The sequence below is a fragment of the Sciurus carolinensis genome, chromosome 14 (assembly GCF_902686445.1).
Source record: "Sciurus carolinensis chromosome 14, mSciCar1.2, whole genome shotgun sequence".
NCBI lineage: Eukaryota > Metazoa > Chordata > Mammalia > Rodentia > Sciuridae > Sciurus > Sciurus carolinensis.
Window position 1 is genome coordinate 77,835,980 of NC_062226.1, and position 20,147 is coordinate 77,856,126.

Sequence of the window (20,147 nt, forward strand, 5' to 3'; positions counted from 1 at the left end):
TCATCTTGGTATTAGGGTTCACCACATGAATATTTGAGGGGCACACACATTCAAACCACAGGAGTAAATTTTGGTTAGATGATGGACATTGTTTGTGATATCATATTGTTTCATGTTGGGTTTTATTGTATTCTTTTAAGGAGTATTGGGTAGAAAACCTAGAAATAGACCCACACAAATATACTTAGGACAATTCTGATAAAAATGCAAAGGCAATTCAATGTTGGAAAGATAGACTTTACAACAAATAATACTGGAGCAATCTGACATCCATGGGCAGGAGAGAAGGGAGTGAAGACTTCTACTTAAGTCATGAGACAATACAAAATGCAGGTAAAATGAATGTAGACTTTAATGTAAAATGTAAAACTATAAAACTTTTAGTTTAAAACATAAGAGTAAATCTTTAGGATCTAGATTTAGGATCTATCAAGATTTCTTATACTTGATACCACAAGCAAAATCCATAAAAGGAAAATTTGATAAATGAACTACATCAAAACTAAAAACATTTTTCCAGGCATGGTGCACACACCAGTGACTCAGGAGGCTGAGGCAAGAGGATTGCAAGTCAAGACCAGCCTCAGCAACTTGGGAAGACCCTCTTTCAAAAAAAATAGTTTTTTAAAAAAAGGACTGGGGATATGCTCAGTAGTGAAATACCCCTGAGTTCAATTTCCAGTACCCTCCCCCACAAAAAGAGAGAAAATAAAAAATATTTAAGTTTTTTTCCAAATGTTTTGTTTAAAGATTGAAAAGACAAGCTACCAACTAGGAGAAGATATTTGTGAAACACATATCTGACAAAGGACTATATCTAGAATATATGAAGAAACCTTGATGTAGTTTAAAAAGCCAACAATCCAAATATGATCAAAAATTAAAAATAAATATTTCACTGAAAAAATAATGCAGATGATCAATAAGCACATAAAAAGATATAAAAAGATGTTCAATAGCATCAGCCATTAGAGAAATGCACACCTATCAGAATGACTGAAATGATAAGTACTGTAAGAGAAAATAAAACTATGAAAATAATGACATAAAGTAGAGGTAGAGATGGAGCTGATGCTTTTTTTGATTGGGTGGTTGAAGGAAGCCTCCTTGATTAGGAGATTATTTGAGAGATTTTAACATGAGGAGGGATCATTTGGGGAAATCTGATGAATGGAAGTTAAAAGGAACAAAATAGAAAAATAAGTAGGGGAATAAGCAAACAAAAGTGATGAGAACTCAGATGGAAATTATGAATTTGTATCCCCATCGACCATATGGTGCTGTGACCACTTTTATGTATTGATGAAGTACTCCAAAAGGACACAGTATCTACATTTTGTTGTTCACATTGTTTATAGGATCTCTAGTCTGACGATGAAATCAGTATTTCAAGCTGAGTTAGTCACCAAGTTTTTATTTTCATACAAGATGAATTAATGAATTTTATGCAATTAGAGAAAAAGCCAGTTTGTACTGGGCATGGCCACTAAAAGATTAAATGAAGTCCTATACATTAATCTTTTGAACCTCCTGAGATACTAGTGCAAATGCCTGACATACTCAGTAAATAGAATCAAATCTTTGTTTAAAAACTGATCTACTAACAATATCATGTGGAAGAAAAGCCAAATTTGTATTCAATACCACAAAGTTGCAGTCAATTTAGATTTTTTTAAAAAGGTATAAATCCACATATAAAGCAAGAAATCCTTAGTATGCCATAATTAATACTGAAATGGGAGAGAAACCAATTTAGTAGTAAAAAATGTGGTTAAAGCTAGACTTTACTAGAAGGATCAACAAAGAAACATCTGGGTCCTCTAAGATCTCTGCTGTCATCTGAGAGAACTGGTTGTTTCCCCACTTTGGATGGTTATTCCTGTGTGAAAAGAATTGGGAAGTGTTTAGGGCTAGTCATCAGAAGGAAGAAAACATTACAAATCACCATGGAACAGTGCTCTAAAATGCTAACAGGTCATCGCTTGCTGCCTTATGTTTCTATGCAGTTTTCCTCTTCTGTAGAGAACATGGCATATCCTGAAAAATTAATGAAATAAAATTAGTGAAATTGTAAAAAAATATATATATATAGATATAGATATATAGATACAGATATAGTTAAAATGCCATAAATTGACATTAACGATGTTGCAATTCTGATCGGACCTTTAGTTAAAAAGATGTTTAGAATTTAGTTTGAGTATGTAAGATTTAGTTTATAATCAATATCACTTACAAAAAAAGTTTGTCTTAAAAATTGGTGATTTCAATTCAAAGACTCTTTCAGAAGGATTTTATATAAAAAGTTCCACTAGATGGTGCTCTCCTGACTTCCTGGAGGGAAAGCTCCAGCAGTTGGATTCAGTAGCTGACTATCTGACTCAAGTCATTTAATGTTAATAAAACCATGGTAGTGTCTCTGATTCTGAATTTCCCTGGATATAAAAGCAGAATGTATAATAACAGAATAAATGTGATAATTAATTGATAGGGACTTTGGTTTTAACAGTGGAAAGACACCATCATTATTTTTAAGGAAGAGATACCAAGAACATTCTGAATTTGTTTTGAGGAAAATGTTTATAAAATATGAATACTGGAAAATTTCTGATATGAATAGGTTTAACTGAATATGTGACTGTTGAACTAAATAATTCAATTGTATTCATATTCTTTTTCATAATTATAAATCTATCCTTTATATGTGATTCTGTAAGTTCATATTTTCTATGAATTTTCTATTTTACATGGAAAACATTACTTATTAAAGTAATTATATTGTAACATCTACAATACATCTCTGTGTGTGCATGTGTATGCAGACTACGTAAAGAATTTCTCATAAATCCACATAAATCCACATACATGTATATGATGTCATTAATGGCAGGTCTCATCAAGATTGATAGAAATACATAAACTTAGGAAGCAGTTTTATATACAGTTAATTAACCATCACTTTATACACTAGTATATTTCCAAGCAAGTGATTGCTAAATAAATAATGCTGAGACATAAACTGTGATTAGGCAGTCAGAAAATAGAATATTTAGAAGAGATTGTTCGATTGAAGATCAGTTAAGATTCTTATCAGAAATGATGTTGTATTGTTCTGATAAGAGCATATACTAGAACAATAAGAATTAAAATACTGCAAATATACAAAAAAGTGTGTTACTGAACTTCATTGACCATGAATATTTATATTAATATTGAAGAAACTGTGTATGTTTAAGTATATATTAAGTGTGGACATGAACTTGATTTTTTAAATATAAAAGCACCACTACTAAAGATGAATCTCAAATTGGCTAATAACTATTTTTGAAATTAAAGTCTGTTCTCTATTCATGATTTTAAAAATAACTTTTGGGGCTGGGGTTGTGGCTCAGTCGTGGCACACTCTCCTAGCATGCATGAGGTCCTGAGTTCAATCCTCAGCACCACATAAGAATAAAATAAAGGTATTATGTCCACCTACAACAAAAAAAATTAAAAAATAACTTTTGTTAGACATCTTAGTTAATTTTTTGTTGCTGTAATTGAAGACCATAGATGGGGGTAATTTATAAACAGAGGTTTATGTGGCTCATGATTCTGGAGGCTCTGAAGTCTACCAGCATGGGCAAGCATCTGGTGAGGGCCTTCTTGTCACACAAAAATGTGTTGGAGGGCATCACATGGCAAGACAGCACAAGTGTGCAAGCTCAGGTCTCTTCCTCAGAGCCACTAATGCCAACATAGGAACATAACATCATCTAATCTTACTTATCTCCCAAAGACCCCACTTTCAAATTCCATTAACATATTTATTTGGGATTAAGTTTCAACACAGCAACTTCCAAGGAATGCATTCAAGTCATAGCAACATCTTGGGTGGATCAAATAAACTTGCTTGCATTTCCTAATAGCTAATTCATTTTAGTTTTCAGAATTTTTATCTTTTTTTGGTATCTCTCTGATTTTTATATTGCTGACCACCTCCTTTCTCCTATAAATCCTCGGATTTCTATGTCATTGCACCCCAGGTACATTGTCTTATGTTGCAGGATTCCTCATGTTTGTTTGGCTACTCTCCAAAGGTGAGTTTCTTCCCTATTCCAGTCCTTTTGGTTTTGCTTTTCTTTCTCTACAATTCTCTCTCTTTCTTATTTTTACTTTTTGGTAGTGGGAATTGAACTCAGGGTTGCTGTACCACTGAGCTACATGGTTCAGTCCTTAGGGCTTCACTAAGTTACTGTGGCTGGTCTTAAACTTGCAATCCTGCCTCAGCATCCCAAATTTTTGGAATTACAGGCATGTGCCACTGCACCGAGCTCTCAACCATTTTTCATTCCAGAGTGTCATCTATACTTTGTGTATCAATGATTACTTCTGTGTAGGGAACTTCCAAATATTCATCTCTTGTCCTGGACTCTCACTGGAACACATTCCTTAATTTCTAACTATCATTAAATATTTCCTTCTGAATTTTAAATTATACTCCATCCTATTTTGTTAGTTTTGAAATCCCATGTGCCCTACCAAATACAGAACTTCTTATCATTTTCCACAAAACCAATGCCTTATTTTCACATTCCAGTTATTATGAATAATACCATCTTTAGATGAGTTAGTCTACCTAATCCACCACAGTTAATTAGTCTCCAAGCTGGTAAATTCCACCTTTATGACCTCTATCACATCTATGCCTTTTCTACTTATTTAATGCTCAGGGCCCTGTCAAGATTCATAATTACTTCTTGTCTAAATCTCAACAATGATCTCCTGGCTGCTCTTTAACTTTGGGAGTTTCCCCCACTACTCTGTCTTGTTTATTTCAGTTTTCTTATACTATCAGATTGTGTAAGGTGGGCAAGGCAGAATCATGGAGGCTGAACTAACAAATGCACATTGAAATCATGACCAGGCTCTGGGAGACAGCTTAACAGAAGTGGCATCATACAAAGTTCAATAGGCCTGTTCAGTCAATGGTTTACAAAGGAAGGAAAGAAAACAGAGGCAGGAAATTGAGATGGTAGTCAATATTCGAAAGTCCAGTCAGCAGAGTTCATTTCTGGGAGATCTTTCACATTCTGTCTAAGTCAAGAATGTGACTTAGACAAATGGGGAGATTGTCTGGTCTGAACAAGCAAGAGTGATATTAGGGGATCCAGTTCATAATAAGCTACCTAACTTCACTGGTCTTGTGCCACAGAATAATTAGGAACAGATTCTTACCACTTCTCTGCATCCTTCACCTTGACACGCCTCACACTTCACTGCCTGACTTATTCTTGATCATCTGAGTGCCCGACCCTTGGACTCATTATCCATTTATAGACTGGCCGTTACTGACTGGCTTCTCTCTTCATCCATAATTTGCATTTATTCTTTTTGATGGATATTGCTCCCATCGCTCAAGCCAAATATCTTTGGCACAGACTCTCCTCCTCTTAACAATAGGTATATACAGAATTATTAACTAGATAGAAAGTCACATAATGAAAGGGTGAAGATATGCTCCAAGATATCAAGGATATACCTCAAGGGTTGAGTGAGCAAAGGGACAGCTAGACAGTCAGTGGAACCTTCCAGCTGATACTCAGACTTCCAAGGTGGGGCTGTTTGATTGGCCTGTGTTTCTGAGTTTTGAGGATGGAAAATGATGAGGTTGGTTCTGATGTCTTTGGAGATAATGATATGATGCTGATTCTGCAAGTGTCGGAGAAAATGCGAGCTATATAGAGGTGCTGCTAAAGTGATTTCACCAAGTGTGACTGCCAAGACTAAGAGGTCAGAGAAAACTCTGATTAGATGACATTTGGATACGAACCTGATTAACAAACAACCAGTCCTGTAAAATCAACCATGTAAAAATCTGACATCAGCAAATATTAATGGATATGAGCATTTGGGGCCCTCTATCTGAAAAGAGGTCTATTGTTTTAGATAATTAAAGGCAGAGGGAAGTGCTTAAAATCCCTTACTTTACATTCCCTTTTCAAGTATTTTAATGGAGACCACATAGTGATTGATATTTTAATAATTCTGATAAGGGACCACATTCAGATACTTTTCCTTCTTGAATAATTTACCAAGTACCCTATGCAGAGATACAAAGCATCATATGGCCTCTCTTAAACTCATCTCATTTTTTCTTTAGGCAACTCCTAGTTGACCTCAAATTAACATATCCTTTAAAGAATTATTTTAAAATAATTATAGATTCATAGGAAGTTGTAAAAATCATTACAAGGAAGATGGAAGTGTGGTGCACACTTGTAATCCCAGTGGCTCTGGAGGCTGAGGCAGGAGGATTGGGAGTTCAAAGCCAGTCTCAGCCAAAGTTCAAAGCCAATCTCAACCAAAGCAACTCAGTGAGACCCTGTCTCTAAATAAAATACAAAATAGGGCTGGGGATGTGACTGAGTGCCCCTGAGTTGAATCCCTGGTACCCGCCCCCCATAATAATAATAACTTCAAGAAAATTCCATGTACCATTACCCAGTTTCCCCCAATAGTAATTATCTTAACTATCACACAACATCAAAATGTGGAAATAAACACATCCGTACCATCTGTGGTGCTTATTCAGATTTTATCAGTTTTATATGCACTTCTTTGTGTGTATAGTTTAATGTAGCTACTATTGCAATCAAGATTCAGGAGTGTACCATAAAGATAAGACAGTTTCCTGCTTCTTAATTGTAGCACACCTATCCCTTTGGTTCATACCTAACCTTCTATCCATTTGTAGTCACACCTACCCCCTACTCATACCTAAACTCATACCTCATACTCATACCTTTAGCAACCACTAATCTGTTTTCCATTTCTGTAGTTTTGTTTCAAGTTCTTTTTCTCTTTTTTCAATGTTGGGGTTTGAAACCTGGACCTTGTGCATGCTAGACAACAGTCTACCACTTAACTACACTCCAATCCCATTTAAAAAATGTTTTATAAATGGGGATAATAATTTCAGCAACATAATTTTCCTGAGATTCATGCAATTTTTGCATGTATTGGTAGTTCATTTCTTTTTATTACTGTTATTTCATATTATGGAGGAACCACAATATATCCATTCAGCAGTTGAAAACAAATGTGTTGCTTCTAGCTTTGACTATGAATAAAGCTGCTATATAAACTTTCATGTATGGGTTTTTGTGTGAACATGTGTTTTCACTTCTTTGGGATAAATGTCTAGGAGTGGTTTATATGGTAGGTACATGTTTAGTTTTTGTATAAACTGCCTATTTTCCAGAGTGGGTATATCATTTCACATTTCCGTCTCCAATACATGAATAATCCAAATTCTTGTCCTCACCAGCATTTGTTGTTATCACTATTTAAACCATTCTGACAGGTAAATAGGATAAGATATTCTGATATCTCATTGAAATTTTAAGTTTCATTTCTCCAATGGCTAATAACATTGAACATATTTTCATGTACTTATTTGCCATCTGTATACTCTCTTTGGGAAATGTCTACGTGTCTTTTGGTAGAATTTTAAAAGTTCTTATCCCTCTTCATATCAATACTCCAACAAGGTTGGGACCATACTCACGGATTTCAGTTGACTCTAATTCTAGGGAGAATAATTTGTCCATGTGCATATATACTTTTCCCAGTTATAAAATAACATACAATATAGTAAAATTTCTAACACATTCCTCTTCACCAGGTTAGAACAAATTAATACATACTGAGTTAAAAAAAACTTCAAAGAACACAGAAAATGCTCATTAACAAAAACTTATGATCTAGAAATAACTACTAACAGTAGTTATATTTGGTGAGCATACTTCTAGATTTCTGTATTTATGTAAATATATTCTTTGCATACTTAAAAACACATCCAGAATTTATACAATTTACACAGTTGGTGTGATACTATTTTGCATCTTGTTTCTTATAAGCATATGTTACTGCATCCTTCCCTATCATTTTAATGCCTGCATAGTAATGTGGTGTATGTGTGTTTACTTAAGTAGCTTCCTTATTAGTAGATATTTAATCATTGTTTATGATTTTTTTCTGCTATAAACAAAGCTTTAGTGAATATAGGGCTATTATTAGGATTTTTATAATTTTTTAGATCAAATCTCTAGAAGTGGGATTGCTGAGTCAAAAGTCATGTGTGTGTGTGTTTGCTGATGTTTACAAATTGCCTTTAAATTGTGTCAATTTACATTTCTACCTGCATTGTCTAAGTAAGTTTCTTCTAAGTTTCTCAACTATGCTTTTGAAACACTTCTTTTTCTTTTCTTTTAAAGATTGAAATACATGTGGGCTGGGGATATAGCTCAGTTGGTAGAGTGTTTGCCTCACAAGCTCAAGGCCCCCACTGGGTTCAATCCCCAGTACTGCGAAAAAAAGAATATATATGAAATACATATATCCAAGTAACTTTTTATTGTTTATAATTTTTAATCCATTAGCTGAGACAGAGTGCAAGGCTCTGTGTGGGCAGGTCGTAAATGGCCCTCTTTCTCCAGGACACATTTTAGGAACATGGTCTGCTTCAATGGTTTTGCAATCCATCTAGCCTGCTACTACAAAACTGACCTTAAATGGGGGTGATAAGGCCAAGCAGCACACCAAAGATGTTTAATTGTGGACAGAGGATTAAGATTCACTGAAAAAAAGTTCAAGATCATTACCGCACATAACTTCATACATAGAAACTAAACATAAACAAGTTCTACCTGCAAAAGTTAGAGATTTATTGCAAATTAGATGATACTGTAGTTTGGGGTTCTTTGAGTGCTTTTCCCTGCTTTTCCCATCTGATCAAACAATGAAGTATAACATTTTAATTATCATCTGGAAGAAGAACAATTTACAAAGACATATTCCCAAATTTGAAACTTGAACTTTTTTCTTAGTAGTCCTTGGGCTTATTTTTCAAGGTCCAACAGAAATTTGGTTTAATGAATGCACTTTTGTTTTTCATGATAACATAAATATATTTTTAACTGCAACTTCCCTTGGATGGATTAGGCAACACAAGGACTGAATGCAAATAATATGTTTGAGTAACAGGACATGATTTACCACCTAATACTAGAAACAGGATTCAGTTACAATATAAATTTTTATTTATTCCTAAACTTTCTTCGGCAGATTTTTTTCAGTGTTGTTTAGCAAATAAATGGTCAGACTTCTAGTTTTTCAGCAGCACACTTTCCTTTTTCCAATTCCATAGGATTTTCCTGGATTGTAGAAAACCAATATTAAGTGTTTTCAAGATACTTAATGATTCATTTTTAGAGTGAATTCTGGAAGTTCTTGCAACTTTACATTTATGATGGTAGATATAACAATGGAATTTTGTGGCAACTGTACATCTGGCTTCTTATTAATAGTAGCAAAATACCTCATTAGGGCATCTTCACCTCTATTAGTTTCTCCATACAGATATTCTGAGACAGATTTCTTTCTTTTTTTAACCAAAACACCTTAACTTTTAAGTCATCAAAGAACAAACTCACGTATTCTTTTTCCAAGATAATCATGATTAACTTGGAAAAATGGTCATACATCTTGAAAACATTTCCCTTTAATGGGAAAATTATCCATAGAGAATCTAAACTTTAAAAGACTTAAAAATCTATTTTAAAAACATTTAAATCATTTTTAAAAATCTATAAAACAAAATGGAATCTAGAAGTCAAGGAAATTCGTTCATACTTCCTGTCCTCTGGGAACCAACATTGTTATATTATTTCCATTTAACAAAGTCTTATCTAATTTAGTAATCTTTCTTCCTTCTGATATCAAACTCAGTGACATCTTCCAGCACCATAATGACAAAGTCAATCCTAGAAGCATCCCAACAATTTCCTTATTATTCATCACAATGTGAATTCTTGATCATATACACTTGTCCATGAACTCTAAAGGCAGTAGCTGCATTACACTTGTCCTATACACTTATCTTTAGCAGCAGCAGGTAGTGACTAAGCCAGAAGTGGCTGGCCAGCATCCTGAAGTAGATTTCTAATGTAAGCCAAATGCAAGAGAGCAGGAGCAGTGCTTTAGACATCCACCACTGAGTAAGGTCTGTTAGAAAGGCCAACTTCTAGTTCTGTGTGACTCTGGAGAAGTCCCTAAGAGCTCTGCTTCCTTATCTTTAAGACCTAGAGGTTGAACTGGAAGCCTTATAAAGGCCCTTCAAATATAAAATTGTATGAAAACAATTCATAAATTCTTGTAAAATAAAATTTTACACTGTTCTTGCTACCATTCTACTTGCAAAGATAAACCTTTAAATTTGAAACCCTGGTGACTATACCCAAAATTTAGTAATATGATACAGAAAGCAACAGAAGTCATTGTGCAGAGAAGTTCAAAGTATACTTATACATCTGAAACTGGTAAGAAGATAATGACTCATCTTCTCCAGATCTCACATCTAGTGAGATCGCAGGTCTTTGGGGTGTTATAAACCCCAAGAGACAGGGTTGAAAGAATTCTAATTTTAACTTATTTTAGATCAGTGTTGGGGCAGGCCCCAAAATGGCTTTAGTTAGTTTCCCTCACCGAGATTTTCAGCAGGCTGTGTTGTTTTTAGTGTGTAGGCAGGGTTGGTAACCTACTATGTTAGGTTAGTCAAGGTCAGAAACACTGATTCAGCTTATATACTCAAGGTCATAAACATTAACTTGTGAGCATGCGACCGCCCCGTAACCCCTACATAACCTGTTGGTAGTGTTCCTTCTTTGAACTGCATATATAAAAAGGGCCTATGGAAAACACTCGGGATGAAGTGGGCTAATGGGAACAAAAATGGGGCCTGAAACTGAAGCTGAAGGCTGGAGGCTGTGGCCACCACTGAATAAGGAAGGTCTATTATCCTAACTGCATCTTGAATGTTCTTCTACCTGCCCAACCCCGAATCTGTTCCCGGGTCAGAGTTCTCCAAAACAGTCACTCACTTTGTAAAGCTCGCAGGGTGTGTGTGTGTCTCGGGCGGGGGGGGGGCGGTTTAGTGGGCAGTGAATATCGGAGGAAGCACTTAGTATTCCTTTGAGGAACTCTGCAGTTTCTGAACTGGCTGACTTTTTGTATCTGTGAGAAACCTGCCACTCTTTGGAACGAAAGGCGGCTCCCAAAAACGACAGGAAAAAAAAAAAAAAGTCCAATTATGCCAATGACAGTTGTAGGGAAAGGGGCGTGCAATGCCATTCCTGAGTTTACTTTCGATCACTACGCCCAGTCCCAATTTGCAGTTAGGGAAATTAAGGCATCTCGAGGGCGGGTGGCGCGTTCTCACCGGGGCTCGGACGACAAGGAGGGGACAGTAAAACCGTCCAAATACCCGGGTTGGCAGAACCTTCCCAATCTGTAATGATGACTGGGGGCCTTGCTCCCTGACATACCTCCTTGGGAAAACTTCGGCCAAACCGAGAAGGAGTTGGAATCAGCCAGGCCTTACTTAGGGGCAGCTCCTCCAGCTCGCATGGGGCGGCGGGGGGCGGGCTATCACTTTACCAGACTGGGAAGGGGCGTTCCTGCCTGGCGGGTAGCGCCACAGTGCCGGGCCCAGTCGGAGTGGCAGGTCCGCACCTTGGACTACAGGTCCGGGAGGGGTAGAAGTCTTGCAGACCAAGCATTTGTCCCGTTGCTAGGCAATGAGGAGGAGGCGGGGCCGACGGACGTCCAGCCGGGTTTGGCGCTAAAGGGGCACGCGCCGGGCTGGCGGTCGCGCAGCCGCCCTTCCGCTTGGAGCAGCGCGCCCAGCTCTACACCACGCCCCGCCCCGACCCGCATGCCTGAGCTGCGCACGCGCGGTGAGAGCGGCCGCCTTCGCCCTTGCTGCGCTCGCGCTGGGTCTCAGTCTCCGGCCCGCGGCCGAAGCACCACGTTCGGAGCCGTCCCGGAGCCGGTGAACTGGGCGGTCTCGAGGGCGGAGCCCCGGGATAAGAGGGCGGCCGCCGTGTCCTCCGCGGCTGAGGAAAATGGTATTCGAGTCGGTGGTTGTGGACGTGTTGAACCGGTTCTTGGGGGACTATGTGGTGAACCTGGACACGTCCCAGCTCTCTTTGGGCATCTGGAAAGGTAACGAGGCCGCGCCATCCGTCTCGCCTGCCTCCCGGTCCTCGCTGCCTGCGCCGGGCCGTGCCTTCTTGGGGCCTCAGGCTTCTGGCTAGCCCAGCGCTGCCACCTGCCGCTGTCCGCCTCGCCGTTCAAGTTATGTAAAGCGGGGCGGCGGTTCCCGGGCCGCAGCTCGCGAGTTGTTTGCTTTTAGGGTAGAAGGGGAATGGTCGTGAGTGCAGGGTGAAAGGGTCCCAGTTTTGGAGCAGTGGGCTCCATGCGTTAAGGAGTTCAGGTTCCGCGGAGGCGCCCATTTTTCATGCCCTTATCCGGCGCATTTGGCCTGGGAAAACGACGACATGCTTCTGGGTTTGGTCTGATCCCAGTCATTTTCCCCTTGGGTTATGACGAAGGCTCGCGAGTGCCCACGGAGTTTTGCACGCTTTCTCGCACGTGAAGGCAAGGCGCTGTGACCGAATACGCCCTCCTACTTCCTTTCCCTGCCTTGGTTGTTTAGCTAAACGCCTGGGATTTTCTCCTAACCATCCTGGGCTTCGGGCTGGTAGCTAACAGTAAAGTCCTGTAACAGAGTAATTTGGGGGGGGGGTGTGTTAACGAAAAAACCCAGGGGCGCTTAACCTCTTAGCCACATCCTCAGCCCCCCCTTTTTTAAAAATTTTTATTTTGAGACAGGGTTTCCATACGTTACTTAGGGCCTCGCCAAGTTGCTGAGTCTGAACTTGGGATCCTCCTGCTTCAGCTTCTCGAGCTGCTGAGGTTACAGGCGGTTGTGGCTCAGCGGTAGCGTGCTTGCCTGGCTTGTGTGAAACACTGGGTTCAATTCCCAGCACTGCAAAAAGAGAGAAAAATGCCAAGTCAGAATAACTGTTTTAGATGGTTGCTTGTGTGTTCAGTGACAGCCTGACCCAGAAGAATGTGACATTGGCAGAGTGTTACTAAATTAAAAAACAAAAACAACAACAAAACCTAGATGGTCTGGGCATCATGTCAGACCTCCAGAAGATAGGGAAGAACATGCATGCATCTGCATTACTTAGATGGTGAAGGACTAAAGCTTTATTTTGTGTTCCTATACTGTGGTGCTTGACCTTATTTAGAGCCTCATTTTTAGTGCTTCCATCTGTTTTGTGTTATACCCTTATTTATTTTAAAAATCTATTGGAAATTAGACTCCTTTTTGAAATGAATTTCTCAGGCCAAAGTTAGGTTTGTGTGAATAGTATGTCTTAAAGTACTTTGTTTTCAGATATATGCACATTTCCAGCCCTTTTCTAAAATACTTGTTTATCTGGAGTCTTCTCATTTATATAATAATATAAACAAGTAATTTAGTTTGACTTTTTAAAAACTTTTATAACTACTGTTGTCATCTAATAGTGTGATGGAGTGGACTTCAAAAATTAGGGACCTAAACTATCACAAACTTCTGTTAGGAGTACCAGAAACTTATAGATTGTTTCATTTGTGCTCCTTCTCAGTTGCAAAGTGAAAATAATAAAAGTTGACTCTTTATTATGCTTCAGAAAGAAGCCTTAAAAAACACTTAAGTTGTATTGTTTTTCCTCCAGTGGGGAGTAACCAGGGATTAAACTCAGGGGCACTTGGCCACTGTGCCATATCCCCAGCCCTGTTTCTTTGTATTTTATTTAGAGACAGGGTCTCAATGAGTTGATTAGCACCTTGCTTTTGCTGAGACTGGCTTTGAACTCATAATCCTCCTTCCTCAGTGCCTCAGCCTCTGGAGCCTCAGAGCCTCGGGGATTACAAGTGTGCACCACTGCCCCCAGTGTTAAGGTGTACTCTTATTTGTAGGGAAACAGTGCTTCTGCATTAAGGAGAGGGTTTGCGTAGTGTGATTTATCAAGGAATTTATTTATTTAAAACACTTACTTGGTAAGAGGCATGTATCATCTTCACAATAATCTAGAAGAGTTCCATCAAGCCCCTCAAATTCCTTCTGCTTCTTTGTAGTTGACCCCACCCAACCTCCAGGTAACTGCTGATCGGTTTCTATCCCTGTCATTTTGCCTTTTTTCAGAGTGTCATATAAATATAATTACATGATTTGGGGTCTTTTGAGTCTGACTTCTTAATTTCACTTCTAACACAAAATGCATTTGAGAGTCATCCTTGTGTTGCATACATGAGTATTTTATTCCTGTACCTGTGAATGTTTTTTTTTCTTTGGATGAACTATATATGTTTATCTTTTTGACAATTGAAGTATATTTCAAATTTTGGCAGTTATGAGTGATATTCATGTACAGGTTTTGTGTAAACATAAATTGTTGCTCTTGAGTAAATACCTTAGAGTGGAATTGTGGGGTCATATAAGTGAGTATTTAACTTTATGAGAAATTACATACTTCAGGCAAAAAGAAGAATGAAATTATGGCATTGCTGGGAAATGGTCGGAACTGGAGACTATCTTGCTAAGTAAAATAAGCCAGTCCCAAAAGAACCAAAGGCTGAGTGTTCTCTCTGACATGTGAATGTTAACACATAATAAAGGAGGGAGAGGGAAGAATAGGAGTTCATTGGATTAGACAAAGGGGAATGAAGGAAAGGAAAGGGAAGGGATGGGAATAGGAAAGACAGTAGAACAAATTGAACATAACTTTCCTATGTTCATATGTGAATACATAACCAGTGAAACTCCACAACATATATAACCTCAAGAATCAAATCCTATTTAGAAGTTAGACTCCATGTATGTATAATATGTTAAAATACCCTCTACTGTTATGTACATCTAAAAAGAACAAAGAAGTTTAAAAAACAAAGAAACTACATACTATGATTTGGATATGGATTGAATGTATCCCCCAAAGGTGTTGGAAGCTTGGTCCCTAGTGTGGTGATGTTTAAGATGTGCTGGGATCTTTTAGAGCTAGGGCCTAGTGGAAAGTTACTTTCTTGTTCCTCATTCTGGCTTTCTGTCCCCCCCTTGTGATCTTTTTCTTGCATGTGTTCCTACAATTGTGGGGTCCTCCACCGTGAGGTGATGTATCCAGGGGGCCCTCACCACAGCACTATGCTCTTGAGTTTTAGCCTCTAAGATTGTGGGCTAATTATATCTCTTATTTTTTTTAAGTAAGTGCCCAGCCTGAGCTATTTCATCATAATAACAACAATAATGAAGGATTAATACTCTGTGAACCTGCTTTTTTTGTTTTTTAACCATTTGCAAGCTTATCAATATTTCAGGATTCATTTACACTGCATCCTCAAAAGCACTGGAATTTTTTTAAATGAATTTTTTGCCTGTATATAACTCCTTTATATCAGCAGTTATAACATTTAAACAGTGCCCTCTTCTTTTTAAAAATATTTTTTGGGGACTTACACATAAATGGCTTTATTGTGATATATTCAATCTGCACATAGCATAATTTGGTTTATTTCATTCCTCTGTATTTTGCCTTCTCCCTAATCCCCATCCTTTATCCTACTGATCTCCCTTCTATTTTCATGAGATCCCTCTTCCTTTTTCTCTCTAGCTTCTACATGTGAGGGAATACATATGATCCTGACTTTCTGAGTCTGGTGGCTTATTTCACTTTGCATGATATTGTTCAGTTTCATTCATTTCCTGCAAATGACGGTTTCATTCCTTATGCCTGAATAAAACTCCATCGTGTATATGTGACACTATCCATTTATCTTTTGACGAACACCTAGGTTCCATAAATGGCTGTTTGTGCATGAGTTTGCGTATATCATTATGGTATGATGTCTTTAATTCTTTTGGATACATACCAAGAAATGCAATAGCTGGATCATTGCACTAATGGTTCCATTCCTGATCTTTAAAGAACCTCCATATTGATTTCCGGTTGTTTTACTAATTTGCAACCCCACTAACAGTGTTTAAGTGTACCTTTTTCACTATCAGCATTTTTTATTGTATTCTTGATGCTTGCCATTCTGACTGGAGTGAGATGAAATCTCAATGTGCTTTTGATTTGTGTTTCCCTGATTACTAGAGTTGTTGAACATTTTTTCATGTATTTGTTGGCCATTTGTATTTCTTCTTTTGGGAAATATGTTTAGTTTATTTGCCCATTTATCGATTGGGTTATTTGTTTCTAGGTGTTAAGTTTTTGAGTCCTTTATTCTGGATATTCTGTCAGAAGAATAGCTGACAAGAATTTTTCTCCTATTCTGTAGGCTCTCCATGTTCTTAATTGTTTCCTTTGCTGTCCAGAAGTTGTTGTTTTTTTTTAATTTGATGCTATTCAATTATTAATTCTTGGTTTTATTTACTGAGCTTTAGGAATCTTATTGAGGAAGAAAGTGCCTGCATCCGTATGTTAGAATGTGGACCCTGTGTTTTCTTCTAGGATTTATAATTTCTGGTCTAAATCTGAGGTCTTTGATCCATTTTAAGTTGCCTTGTGCAGGGTGAGAGAGAGGGATCTAGGGGCTGGGGAGATAGCTCAGTCGGTAGAGTGCTTGCCTTGCAAGCACAAGGTCCTGGGTTCGATCCCCAGCACCCCCCCCCAAAAAAAAAAAAAAAAGAGAGAGGGATCTAGTTTCTTCTTCTATGTATTGGTAAACAGTTTTGCCAGTACCATTTGTTAAAAGGCTGTCTTTTCCCAGTGTATATTTTTGGCACCTTTGTCAAGGATCAGATGACTGTCTTTGGATTTTTCTCTTTCTTCTGTTCTATTCTTCATGTTTGTTTTTATGCCAGTACCTTGCTGTTTTTGTTACTGTCGGTCTGTAGTATTATTTGAGTATAGTGATACCTCCAGCTTTGATTTTATTTCTTAGAATTGCATTGACTATTCTGGGTCTTTTATTCTTCCATATGAATTTTAGGACTTTTTTCTTAGTTCCATGAAGGATGTCATTGGTATTTTGATTGATATTGCATTGAATCTGTATATCACTTTCATAGTATGACCATTTAACAATATTAAATTATCCAAGAACAGGGAAGTCTTTCCCTCTTCTAAGGTCTTCATTAGTGTTCTATAAATTTCATTGTAAAGATCTTTCCCTTCCAAGGTTAGATTTATTCCTGGGTATCTTGTTTAGTTTGAGACTATTGTGAATGAAATTATTTTCTTGATTTCTTTTTCACTGGATTCATCATTGGTATATAGAAAAGCTGTTGGTTTTTATGTGTTGATTTTGTATCCTCCTACTTTACTGAATGTGTTTATCTGTTCTAGAAGTCTCCTGGTCAAGTCGTGTTTTTTTTTTTTTTTTTTCTGATGGATCTTCTAAGTATAGGAACATGTTATCTGTAAACAGTGATAATTTGATTTCTTCCTTTCCCATTTGTATCCCTTTTATTTCCTTCTCTTGCCTAATTGCTCTAGCTAGAATTTTGAGCACTATATTGAATAGGATTGATGAGAGTGAACATCCTGGTCTTGTTTCTGAATTTAGAAGAAATGCTTTCAGTTTTTCCTCCATTCAATGTAATGTTGGCTTTGGGTGTGTCACATAGCCTTTATGTTGAGGTAGATTCCTTCTATTCCTAATTTCTTTGGTATTTTTTTAATTAAAATTTTTCTTTATTAGTTGTTGATACACCTTTAATTATTTGTATGTTGTGCTGAGAATCGAGCCCAGCGCTTCACACATGCTAGGCAAGTGCTCTACCACTAAGCCACAGACCCAGCCCTCTTTGGTATTTTTAATACGAATGGGTGCTGGATTTTGATAAAGGCTTTTCCTGCATCTATTGAGATGACTATGTGATTTTTGTCCTTAATTCTACTTATCTGGTGAGTTATATTTATTGACTTGTTTATGTTAAATCATCCTGGCAATCCTGGAATTAAACCACCTTGGGTATGAAGTATATAGTCTTCTTAATATGTTGAATATAATTTGCTGACATTTTATTAAGAATTTTTGCGTGTGTGTTCATCAGGGATATTGGTTTCTAGTTTTCTTTGTTGTGTCCTTACCTGGTTTTGGCATCAGGTGATATTGACTTCATAGAATGAATTTGGGAATGATCCCTCCCTTTCTCTTTCATGGAATACTTTGAGGAACATTGACATTAGTTCTTCTTTAAAGGTCTGTTAGAATTCAGCTGAGAATCCATCTGGTTCTAATTTGGGAGATTTCATTTCTTTTTTGGGAGACTTTATTACTGCTTTAATTTCTTTGCTTTTTATTGGTTGATTTAGTTTTTATTTTCTTGATTCAATTTTGCTAAGTTGTATCTAGAAATTTGTCTATTTCTTCTTGATTTTTAAATTTATTGGAATACTTAGTTTTCACAGTAGCCCCTGATGGTGCTCTGGATTTAGAAATATGTGTGAAGATATCCTTTTTGATTTCTAATTTTATTAATTTGGGTCTTTCTTTTGGTTTCTTTTTAAGAGGACATTTAGGGCAAAAGTATTAGAAATTCAGAGGCAGTCAAGGTGTCCTGTGTGATAATTGTTTCTTGCAACACAGAAGTATCTGTCTTTCATAGCCCTTTCTTAATTTAGTCTTTTCTCTTCCTTTATCTTCTCCAAAAATTACACTACTTGGACAACTATAATTTTTTTTGTCATTATGCCTGGCATCTTTATGTAACATTAAAAGCTGATAGTTCTTGCTCTTTAGTGTGCATATTCTGTTTTGAAATGTTGATCCCCCAGTTTCTTTGTGCACAGTATACAGTGGCCACTTACTGCCTACCTCCATTCTACTAGGGACTGTACAGGAAAACAATGAAGATTCAATCAGGTTATGTATCCTGATTTTAAGTAGTCATTATTCTGCAATAGGAATATACTGGACAACCAGACAAATGGTTCTTATAGTCTGGGGGTAATTATATTACTGTCATTATTATTTTATTTCTCCGGTATTGGGGATTGAACTCAGGGCCTTGTGCATGCGAGGCAAGCACTCTACCATTGAGCCACATGCCCAGCCCTTAAATAGCTGTTTTTTTTTTTTTTTTAACTATGTTCTAAGTTCTTTCATAGAACTTTTATGAAAAGTATTCCAGTATGAATCAGTGTTTTCAGATTTTATAGCCTATGTTCATTTACATACCCACTATCTAGATTCTACTACATATATGTTAACAGGTATTTTAGGTATAATTGACATAGTAAAACACATATAGTAGTTTTTTCAAATGCAATTAGAAAAAAAAATTTTTTTTTGTAGACGGACAGAATGCCTTTATTTTATTTGTTTATTTTTATGTGGTGCTAAGGTTTGAACCCAGTTCCTTCCACATGCTAGGCAAGCACTCTGCCACTGAGCTATAGCCCCACCCCCTCAAGTGCAATTTTTAAAAAGTCTACTGTTTGGTAAGTGTTGGCCTGTATATGCAATTGGAAAATGTCATCACATGTAAAATAATGAACATACCAATCATGCCCCAAATTTCCTTTGCTACTTTGTCATCCTTTTCTTTTAGCCCCCTTTTCCTTTCTCATCCTTGTCTGCTGATCAACCACTGATCTGCTTTCTGTTACTATTAGTTTGAGCTTTCTAGAAGTTTGTATAAATGGTGTATGTACAGTGTATACTCTTTCATTCTGACTTTTTAAAGAATAATTATTTTGAAATTCTTTCATGTGGTAGTATAATCAGTAGTTTGTTCCTTTTTTGACCATATCAAGTGTACATGTTTTACCACATGTCAATCTATATTATTATTTATATTTTTAAAATGCATTTCAGAGTAAATTATAGAGATTAGTTCATTTTCCTCCAAATATTTGAACATACATATTACTAATTAGAAGTCAATATTTGCTTTTTCTTTTTAAAGTAAAAATTATAAAGAAAATGAACAAATATTATGGGTACATTGACTTATTTTTGACAACTGTATACACTCGTGTAGCCCAAATCCTGTCAGGTAGAGAATGTGATTCTCACCCCCTATGTTGTGCTTTGTTGAGATTTTTTTCCCTTTCGAGAACATGTTTTGGGTTTTCTCAAATGCTTTTTCTACATTTTTTGGTTGTATGATTGTGTGATTTTTCTTCTTGAGCCTGTTAATGTGGTGGATTGTGTTGTTATTCCAATGATAAACCAGCTTGCCTATCTGGGATAAATTCCATTTGGTCATTGTGTATAATTTTCAAAATATATTTTTAGATTCAATTTACTAATATTTTGTT

General features: G+C 37.0%; 1 protein-coding gene and 1 pseudogene across 1 annotated transcript in view; one reads left to right on the forward strand and one right to left on the reverse strand.

The window, feature by feature from the left end:
- Nucleotides 1-754: 754 nt before the first annotated feature.
- On the reverse strand, nucleotides 755-10,870 carry LOC124964615 (U6 snRNA-associated Sm-like protein LSm5; annotated as a pseudogene).
- A 922-nt stretch (nucleotides 10,871-11,792) lies between these two features.
- The window catches only part of Vps13a (vacuolar protein sorting 13 homolog A), a 268,516-nt gene continuing 260,161 nt past the window's right edge, over nucleotides 11,793-20,147 (forward strand). The window contains 1 exon segment of the mRNA XM_047525841.1: nucleotides 11,793-12,048. Coding sequence (XP_047381797.1) covers nucleotides 11,949-12,048 — 100 coding nt within the window. The 5' untranslated portion in view covers nucleotides 11,793-11,948.